This window comes from Aplysia californica, unplaced genomic scaffold (assembly GCF_000002075.1).
Source record: "Aplysia californica isolate F4 #8 unplaced genomic scaffold, AplCal3.0 scaffold00060, whole genome shotgun sequence".
In the NCBI taxonomy this organism is placed as follows: domain Eukaryota; kingdom Metazoa; phylum Mollusca; class Gastropoda; order Aplysiida; family Aplysiidae; genus Aplysia; species Aplysia californica.
In genome coordinates, this window is record NW_004797330.1 from 1,157,094 (window position 1) to 1,168,153 (window position 11,060).

The window sequence follows — 11,060 nt, forward strand, 5'->3', positions numbered from 1 at the left end:
ACTCTTTCACCATTCCTCTCCCTCCCACCCCGCCCTTTGCTACACACTAAACCTACACCCCTTACCCCCATCCCCAAGAAATATGACACAAAGAGAAGCAAACTCAAGGGGTAATCAGTCTTGGTGGACTTTTTCTAAGGACTTGCTTTTCCCGTTTGTATTGTACAGTACTGAGAATTAATGCGTTTTCTCCACTGTCGTTGCAGGTGCGTCGTGAGATACCATGTCAGGCATCCCTGTTGAGGGTGGGTCCTGTGACGTCCACCACCCCGCTGACCAGGTAGAGCCGAAGGGCCGAGGGAGGACCCGCTACTGCAAAAAGTGTTCCTTCACATGCACAGACGCTAGAGAGTTCACCGCTCACCAGGCCAGTCATTCGGACGTGACTGGCGATACCAGGAGAGATCGGCAATCTTCGCCAGACGCAACTGCTGCTTGCTCCCCTGCCCCGAGTTCTACTGCTTCTACTGTCGCTGCTGCTACAACTACTTCTGTTGAGGTAACTACCTCTACATCAGCTGGTCGTACTCGAAGGAGTTTGAGGTCCTCGCGGAACTCTCGGAGCAGCGTGTCCGACATGGCACCCCCTCCAGCCCCCGGCCCCGATGTGGCGAGTGGGACAGACAGCTCAGAAAAGACATCACTGTCGCAGTCAAAAGTGGACAGAGAAGCTAAGGATACTGGAGATTCCAACGTGGCTGCAGACACCTCGAACAAGTCAGAGGGCGGACAAACAGCTTCTGCTATAAGCATCGGAAATTCTGACAATAATGTAAAGACCATTGAAAAGGAATTTGAAGAAGAGAAGATGGAGGAGGAGGAAGGCGATGAACCAGATTCCATGATGACCATGTCCAAAGACAATATAGATATGTCTGTGGCAAAGAAGACAGAGACCCCTAACATGCAGAATGGTAACTCGGGTTACGTTAGCGGTGACGAGGAAATGGAAGATGAGGGCAAGTTGGTGATTGCCGATGACAAGCAGGAATATGTGAAGCACAGAGAACTGCCTTTCTCTACACCACTTAATGAGGAAATGACTGATACAATTGACCTGACAGCAAAGTCTCCAGCTGAAAAGGGAAATGAGAGTGACATTAATTTCCTAGGTGTTGAAAGCCAGAATTCGTCTAGAATCGTGACACCTTATGACTCTTCTGTCCTATTGAATGAGGTTGACGGCATGGAGGAGGATGATGACCGAAGGAGAGATCATGGGGTAAGCATGATGCCAGGCTCAGTTCCTTTGACAATCACTACTGACAACATTGATCAAGTTCTAGATGATGACAAAAAGAAGAAGAAGAAAACTCGCCAGGAGGTAGATCCCGGAAAGTACTTTGAAGCCGTGGACGGAAGTGGCACCAAGTATGCTTGCTCCCAGTGTGGGAACATCTACAAGTGGAGAAAAAGCCTGAACAAGCACTGGAAAGAGAAACACATGAAGGACCCTCTGGTGGAAGAGCCCAGCCCTCCTGGCATGCTGGAACTGCTTAAGTCTGGAAAGTATACTCAACTTGGAGCCAGAAGAATCTACGACAATGCTTTTCTAGCTACCATCAAGACACAGAAAGATGATAATCAGTCCCGACCTCCATCTTCACCTGGAAGTGACGGTCCATCCCCGGGTCCACCAAACTTTTTGGCTACTCCACAGAACATGAGCAGCCTAAATGCATCCCGGTTTGTTGCGTCTGTGGCATCGGCCATGATGCCAAAAATGATTGGTCCCTTTGTGGCCAACTCTGCTCAGCCTGTATTCCCTGGAATGCCCATAGGTCTCTCTCATCTTTCGCTGCAGAATGGATTTGACAATACAGAAGAGGGGGCTTTAGATCTCACTAGGGATTCAATCAAGATGGAATCTGGACAGTCGTTCTCTATGATGAGCTCACAAAACATGTCTTCGTCTTTTGACCAAGACCAGCCTCTTGATTTTTCAAAGAAGAATGGGGAGAAAGTAAACTCCCATATAAAAAACGAAAAGTTGTGGGATGAAATGAACAATTCTATGAAGCAAGGACATTCCATGACCCCGTACATTCCAAAAGTCCATAGATGCTCAAAGTGTGACTATACCAGTACGTCTGAAGTTGACTTTGCAAATCATACAAGCTCTCATCTTAATAAACGGATTGTGCGCTGTTTTGAATGCAAACTTCAGCTTAATTCCATGGACGAGCTCAATTCTCATTTCATGAAGCTACACAACAAGAAGCTGGCTGATCACAAGGAAGCAATCAAAAAGATCCCCCATGGCTTGCAACAGACTTACCACTTGCTGCAAATGGACATTGATAAGATTGGTGACCTCGGTAGTCAGGATCTTGGTGCTACTGATTCAAAGAGTCTAAAATGCAAAAAATGTGACTTTGAAGCCAAATGGCCTGCGGAGCTTCAAAAGCATGCTGTGTCTCACTCTGAAGAAAGGCCGTATATATGTATGGTCTGTGGATCAACCTACAAGTGGAAGTGGGATCTGGTAAAACATTTCCAAAAGAGCCACCCGAACCTGCCGAATCCATATCGCAGAAATGACAAGAGAGAAAGTCCAGATGCCAGTTCTGAAGAGGAGCTTGAAGAGGAGCCTGAAGCAAAACGAGCACGATATGCCATGATGACTGCTGGAGCAATGAATGGAGCTGCTGCATTCAATAGGGATGATGCAATCTCTGTAGAGGGAATCATAGCTGCCACCCAGGCTGGTCAACGATTCGTCTCTAGTCAGCCTCACTTGGACGATGAATCTGGTATAGAAACAAGTCATCTTGCTTTCCTAAATGCCTATCCCTATCTAGCCAATGGTGAGAATGTTCCAGGATTGATGGAAAGGCATTCGAGTGTTCAGAGAGCAGTGCAGGAGAGTAGCAAGAAGAGTAGTAGTTCCAAGAAAACCCCGAACAAAGATCAGCCCAGCCCTGGATCATCATCATCCTCCAGCAGGAATGAAGAGCTGCCTTACAAATGTACTATGTGCAACTACCACGCTCGATGGCCCTCTGAAGTGACTCAGCATATGAAGAATCACTCTGACTCTAAGCCGTATCTGTGTCCTCGCTGCGAGTACCGGAGCAAATGGAAATGGGATGTGGTCAAACACCTCAAACGCTGTGGTGGAGGAGGTGGCATTGATGATGTCATTGACACCACAAAGCCAAAGAGAAGGGATAACAACAGCAATACCCCAACGAGCTCTGCAACTTCTGGTCCCCCAAATGCAGTGGTGAGCCAACAGGGAAAAGTGAAGAAAACCACACCACAGCCTCCCATGGCATATATTATGCCCTCAGTGGATGAGAATGGTCAGCCGAGCGCGGTCGTGCTGAGACCGTCCCATGGCACTTCTGGGCTAGCGCAGTCAATGGCTCAGCTGATATCCTCAGATGACCAGAGTAGATCACGGTCAAGCTCAGCCTCTCTGGACAACAGCAACAATAATGACAGTAACGTCTCTGACAACAATTTCAACAACAATTATGCCCTGTACTCCAGTGGTCAGTCACTTCCCAGTGTGAGCCCATCCATGCCCGTCCCATCTGCCACGTTTACCCCAATCACCCCCAGTATTGCCAACAATAGTCCTGCTCCCTCTCCGGCCACACACACCACCAGCTCAAGACAAAACAGCAATGCAGAAGTCTGGCCTTGTCCTCACTGTGCATTTACCACTCAAAGTCAAGCCGAACTTAAGCGACACTCTGGCCTTCACTCAGAAGATAAGCCGTTCAAATGTGATGTTTGCCACTACTCTACTCGCTGGGCCTGTGACCTGAAAAAGCACAGGAGAAGCTACAATCATTTCCCTCAAAACAAAGGCAATGTTAATAGCAACAACACTTCCCCCGACAAGTCACCGGTGGTGAAAGATACTACTGACAAATCCGACAAAGTCGTCCACAGATTTAAATGCTTCCAATGCAATATCTTCTTCCCACAACTGCAAAACCTCTTGGAACATAGGAAATCAACACATATTGGCAGAGAGTCTGCTCAGAGCTCCCCAGCACCTCAGACAGAGGAAAATGAGATTGACGCTGCTCGTATTAAACATCCAAGAAAGCAGATGAGACAAATCTCGTGTCCAAAATGTCCATTTGTTTGTAGAAATCGCAACACTATGGACAGGCATATGGAGGAACATGAAATCCAGGAAATGAATGCTCACACGTGTTTTTACTGCCCTCAACAATATAAAGACAAAGAGTCTTTGTTGGATCACATTATTTCCCACCCAATGTTCAACCCGAAGGAGTGGGAGACTTTCTTCATGATCAATGAGGATGAAGAGGAGGAACAAGTGCCGAGTCCTCCCGCAAAAGCACCCACAGTCACTCCAGAGGTTCAACAACCAAAGAAAGATAACTCAGAGGCTGAGAAACAGACTGCAAAAGTCATGAAAGAGCTGGAAAAGGTCAACTCCAAGTCAGAAGCCACAGAGGCCAGAATTCAGCAGATATTGGACGAGATTCCCAAACAACAGAAGCAGTCACAGTCAGTTGCCTCAGTGCAGGCCCGGCAGCCACAGAGCAAGTACAAGTGTGAATGGTGTCCAGCAGAGTTCGTAAATTTGACAGCTGTGTACAAGCATGCCAGTCAGGCTCACCCAATCCAGCTCAAGGAACAAGATGTGAGCATGACCTTGGCATCCCAATCTGCTCAACAGAAAGCCCAAATTTCTCAGGAAATGTCCCCGAAAAAAGTACCTTATGCTGGTGAGCCTATTGAAATTCTCAGACAACAGATAGCTGAGAAGAGAAACCAGCAAATGATGGAGAAGTTCAATGAGCTGTTTACCACAAACCCCAAACTTCAAGAAGTCTTGAGCAAAAAGATGGAAGAAGAGAAATCTGCGGGGGGCAAGCGGTTCCAGTGTGACAAATGTTCCTTCGCCTCCTCCAACCTTGTCACTTTTCAGAGACACTACGAGCTGCACGGCAGTAAACTCCAGTCTCAGTGTTGGTTCTGTGACTACAGTGTTGACCGCATGAACCTTCTGTATCAACACATGAAGATCTCTCACACTCGGAAGTGGAAAGCCCTGAGTCAAGACCCAAAATATGCCAGTCAGATTCACAAAATGAATCTTGCATTTGCTAATACCAGCTCCCAGGGAAATAATGTTATCGAAAGCAATGTTACCCCTGAACCCACAACTGCCTCAGTGATCAGTGGTTCTGTTGCCTCAGGCGCCATGGATCTCAGTGCAAAAGCCTCAAAGTCCCCATCTGAAATGGCTCATGACATTATGTACCAGACCCGGCTTCAGTACACATGGAGTGGTATCCCTGTGAATGTTATTCCAGTGGGTAGTGCCCTTAACTTTGTCTGCCCCAACTGCTCCTACAACGACACATCTATTGCTAAGACCTGTTCCCATGTCATGCAGTCCCACAGAGCCATGACAAAATTCAAGTGCAAGACCTGCTCATTTTCCGATGACAACATACATGTCATGTCTGACCACTGTAAAACCTCCCACCCCATTCTTGAGCGTGTTGTAGAAGTTATTGATTTCAAACAGCTCAACTTCAGTGAACTTCAGATGGTGCAGCTGAATGCTATGAAAGAGAGAATGGACCAGGGTATGAATGCAGCTTTGAATGCTCAGGAGCCTCTTCAAGGCACTACAGCAGCTAAGAAACTAATGAGCTGTCCTTTCTGCCCATACAAATGCTACACCTCAGAAGAGATGAAGTCTCACTTGTCCAACCACAGCAAGCAGGCACGTTACCGATGCCAGCTGTGCGACTTCAGCTCTGACCTCACAAATGTCATCAGCGATCATGTCAAAGTTCATGACCCCAGTTATGCCTCCGCCAAATCTCAGGGAGAGTCAGCAGAGATGAATGCAGTGCGAAATCTCTCCAGTCCTGCAAGACGCGCTGATCCAACTGCTGTCCATCCTAAAGAAGAACCTGAACTTGAAGTGAAAGTTAAAGTGGATGAAGTAGCTGATACCGAGGGTCCTCGTGGAATCTCTAATGCTGTTGAAACTTTGAAAGAAGGATCACCCAAAATCAAATCGGCAGGACGTATCCGCTATCGCTGCTCTGTCTGCCCATACCACACTACATGCAAAAGTAATATTCTGAAACACAAACGGCAGCACCTGCACAATAAAAGGTACAAATGCTCAAAGTGTTCTTACAGCGCAGCAAGAGCTGTTTTGCTGAAGAACCACCTCGATGCTCATGACATGCCAGTGGAGGAAGATGGATTGCACCATGACATTTTCTGCAACCCCAACAGTCCAAGTGATGATCTTCGAAGTGATAATGATGACAATGATAATGATCAGGAAGCTGAAATGGATGTGGAGGATGGTGATGATGATGACACCAACTCTGATGACCTAGAAAATGAAATGGATGCCAAAGCTATCGCTGATCTAGAAGCTAAAGACATTATGGAAGCAGAAGCAGCGCACAAAGCCTCCATCCTCCTTGTTGATGAACTCGGCAGTAATGGGGAGAATGCTGGGGACAAACCACTCCGCAGACAGAAATGCCCCCACTGCCCTTTTAGCAGCAACTCTGCATATGAGTTCCGCAAACATTTGAACTTTCATGGCACTCAGGAGCGCTACAAATGTGACCGCTGCAGCTACAGCTTGGACAGATTGAACCTTCTGAGCCAACACCGCAAACTGCACTGTGAGGAGCCTGGTTACAACCCGAACCCTCCTGCCTCAGACCTCCTCAACACCAGTTTCATTTTGCAACAAAACACTGACACTAAATATGGCACCCATTCAGAGCTCGGAGCTGATCTGAGCTCTGATCAGTATGTGTGCGACTTTTGTCCATACAAAGCAACAAAGAAAAGTCTGCTCGTGACACACATGAACAGTCATGCTCAAAAGAAACGCTTTATCTGTGACTACTGTGACTGGAGTGCCGACAGACTAGAACTTGTGCAGCAGCACCGTAGAGTTCATGAAAATGAACCCGATTTCAATCTGAAAGGAGATGAGAAAGGATTTCTGAATAAAGAATTTGATGATGGTGGTTCTGGAGAATTTGAGGCCAAATACATGGAAATTAAAAGTGCTGAAAAAAGTGTAAAAGAGGGAGAAAATGAATCTTCCACCTCTCCACCTTTTAAACTGACAGTTGTGAAGAAAAGCTATCCCTGCAGACTCTGTCCTTTTAAAACCAACTCGAGAAACAGTTACTCTGTTCATAAGAGTATGCACGGGTCCTGCGCAGAATTCTCTTGCCCAGAATGCTCGTACTCTGTCTCGAGTCGTGGACTTCTGCAGCAGCACATGCACCTCCACTCCACTACTGATAGAGGGGAGGCAACTTCTCCACAGCCACCAACGTCTAAATCAACGCCACAAACCACTCCCAAATCTCTGCAAGCTTGCGAACCAGATGCTGCTGATGACGATGAAGCCATCAACTTAAGCAGCAAGAGCTCTACTGACTGCAAGACACCCCCCAATCAGTCTGACCAGAAGGTACCAGCCAGCTCCCAGATGCTGTGCTCATTCTGTCCTTTTACCACTACATCTGCTAATGCTCTAGCCGAGCATGTGAAAATCCATCCAAACCAGGACAAACTCACATGTCCACATTGCAGCTACTGTGCCACGTCCACAAATGACCTGTACCCTCATCTTCAAACTCATTTCCCTGACACTTCTGTGGAAAAGCTGATCTCAGACCAGAAAGTTGCTGAAACGTTGACCAACAACAACAACAATAACAATAACAACAATCTCTCGTCTCCACCAGTGGAAGGCAAAAATAACCTGATTGAACAGGAAAAGTCCGAACTTACACCCACAATTGAGAAGGTGGCTCCCACCAGAATATACGTGTGTAGATACTGTGACAGAGAGTTTGAGGCAAAGGCTCTCATGCTTCAACATGAAAAGCAGCATCTAGTCGGTACATAGTAATTGTTTTGTGGTTAAAAAAAACTGAATACATTCCTGTACATAGTTATTTATTATTTTCTCAGGGGGCATTTTTGTGTTACATATCAACATTACAGTAGTTTTCAAAATACATAATTTGGTTATTTGGGGAAATACTGCAATACACTGATGAAACCTTTGGTGCTGGCCTGTGTGGGTGCTTCTAGAGTTTTTGCCAATATTTTCTTTGACTGTTGAAATGAGCAAATATTCCATGTCTGTAAAAGTCATGACTGCTGATATGTTTCTCAAGGATTTAATTATTAAAATGGATTGTGTTAATTGAGCTTAGTCTGCAAAGCATTCTTCCTTCCTCTCTTTCCTTGTACATAGATTATATGACATGTGAAGGTGTGCATAAGTTGACAATTTGGTAGGCAGAATAAGAATGGGGTTAATCGTTAGACTAGATTTTAGATGACTTTCTGAACGTATTAAGCAGTCTTGAAATTAGTGAAGAAATATTGAGTAAATATTTGTAAATATGTACAATGGAGAGAGCAGAGAGAATTAAGGAATGACCCTGTATCAAATTAAGAAAAGTATCTCACAATGCAAGTGAGTCTTGTAAGTAGGCCTACAGAAAAATTAGTGATGATGAGGTGGTGATGTTAAACCACATGGCTTGTGTTTATGTCCTTTATGCTCTAAAAGCATGATCAAACTGGTTTGTGAATAATAGATAGGGGTTTTTAGTGCTTCTTTTGGTTCTTCCTTGCTTGTTGGGTTTTTTTCTTTTGCATTCCTGTCAAATGTACATTCCTAAAAACTCCTTATTGTTGTTATACCCATATACTCTTGTGACAAGAACAACTGAAACAAGAAGTGCCTACTCATCTCTATAAAGACATGTATCTTTTCTCATATACAATCATTTTTTACAATCTCAAGTTCAGTTCTTCCACAAAGTCGAAAGAGTGCCTTTTCAACAAAATATTTTCTTTTGATAAATGCAAATGTATGTGCCTTTACATCTTTTGCTTTTTTTCTTGCTTGCTTCGAAAAGTTTGCACTTTTAATGGTAAAATATGTGTGCCTGTGTATAGCTGTTATCTTGTTTTTCTTCCTTGTGCCTTGTACAGAGTTGTGCTCAAGTGAAAAGATTGCAATAAGAAGCACAACATGTGGTGAATCTGTTACAAACTTCACGACCATGATCTAATGGTCTAAGGGGAATCACTCTATGTGGGTTATGGATTGGTGTTTTCAAGGCCACTGCTTCATAAGTCATACTTATCTCTAGAAATTTAAATAACTATTGTTAAATATATTTCAATCCATCGGACCAAACAGTGCCTTGTAAAGAAAAATCAAGTCGTATTCATACCGGGAGAAGTAATGGGTGGGGTGGGGGGGGGGGGGGAGTCCGTGTTAGATGTGTTGTTTCATGGCTTGGGTTACTTAGTTCAAGGGTATTTGCTGAAAAAAATTAAATTGTAACTTAGAATTTGGTAAAGTAGATTTATCGGAGAATCAAAGATGGATTTGGGTTGTTTTTTTTCCTTTTAATGTATATTAATACTTCACTGGAAATACTCATGTACAATTGTTGTTGGGGCTGGATTTTTTATTTTAATAAAATCGCTTTGTCTGCCTGTGACTGTCATGGCAGGAAAATTGTTTGCCTTCCAGAACATTTTACAGTCATCTTTCCCTCCAAGTGACACATTTTCTTTGCTGTGAAACAAAAAAAGGTTAAATTGTACAGAAATAATGATGTTTTTGTCTAGTCATGCAGTGCTGTAGTCAATGCATTGAAGCAGTTGCAATTGCTGGGGTGTTTTTTTTTGTGTGTTTTTTTCAACATTCTGGTGTGTGACAAGTTTTTCGTTTGATTTTTAATCCTGTTACAGACTGTCAAGCAAACAATTTAACAGCCAGTTTAGAAAAAGTAATAGTTACGTGTTATCAGAAAGTGTTGACAGTTTCTGATTGGCTATTATATTTTGTTCAATTGATATAGCGTAAATTGTTTGCGTGATAGTTTGGAGTAGGTTTTTCCATCCTGTTTCCATCCTGCTTCCATTATATTTATTATGTAATTATTTTTTGTGCATTTGTTCATTTAAATACTGTACAATATATTAAATGTTGCTTTTGATTGCAAGGGCTTTTTGATTTTGTCATGTTTTCTGAACTTTATTTTTCCTTTCTAGGAAAATAGAGGGCAAATAAATCAAGTCTTCCAGTTGTAACATAAGCAATGAGCTACATATTGCCTTATTTTGTTTTTTTCTATTTACATGCCTTTTTTATATCATATTGGTTTGGAAGAAGGGAACTTTTATATCACATAATTTTTGTGAAAGCAAATATTTTTGTTTTATGTACATATCCGGGTGCTACAAGATGTAGACACTGTCAATTCATTCCTTTATTCCCTCTTAGAGGTATGTTTTATGTCTTTGTGTTTATACAGGGACACTCGCGTAAGGCTGGCTCCGGGGGTACTATTCAGTAAGCACATAAATGCATAGCGCTACTTTCTGCTCAGTAAATAGTACTCACTGAGCCAGTCAAACGTGGGCCTCCTTGTATAAGTTACATTCCTGCCCAGTGTGATTACTTGCCAAACTTGTCTTTTTTTAAAGCTTTCAAGATAAAGAATCAATATGATTTTAATTTAATTCATGGCAAAAGCAGTAAGATTACTGTGAATACAAAGTGACTTTACCTTGTTTCATGGTATTTAGCCTCTTCATTTTTCCAAACAGTTAGGCCGGCATATTGTAGAATTCTGGTTTCTTTTTTAATGTCTCTACTAGACAGCATCATGACATATCTCAATTTTCAAGAGTGGCACTAGACAGAAGTAGTCAAAATCTAATGAGGAATTTAATGTGTGTGTGTGTGTCTGTGTGTGTGATAGTTCAGTTGTTTTTATTGATAATTAGTGGGGCGAGACATATTTTACTAATGAACAAACAAGCTGTTGCTTAGCATTTGACCCTTGGAAGTGTTCCTTGATATATATTGCAATATTCATAAAGGTGCAAGATGTCTTTTTTGACTTTGACTAAGTCATGTATATATGTTGGGTTTTCTGTTGCAGCTGGTGCTGGCTGTTTTACTTTGTCATCGAATGTACTTTTGTTTAAGTTCTCCTTATATTGCAAAGAAGTTCGAACCTGTT

General features: G+C 43.3%; 1 protein-coding gene across 3 annotated transcripts in view; it reads left to right on the forward strand.

Moving 5' to 3' along the window:
* The window catches only part of LOC101854480, a 35,988-nt gene extending 25,950 nt beyond the window's left edge, over positions 1–10,038 (forward strand). For all 3 annotated transcript variants that reach the window (XM_005093246.3, XM_005093245.3, XM_013079699.2), the window contains exon 2: positions 207–10,038. In XM_005093246.3, coding sequence (XP_005093303.1) covers positions 224–7,906 — 7,683 coding nt within the window. In that variant the 5' untranslated portion in view covers positions 207–223 and the 3' untranslated portion in view covers positions 7,907–10,038. The remainder of the gene's footprint in view (positions 1–206) is intronic.
* Positions 10,039–11,060: the final 1,022 nt, after the last annotated feature.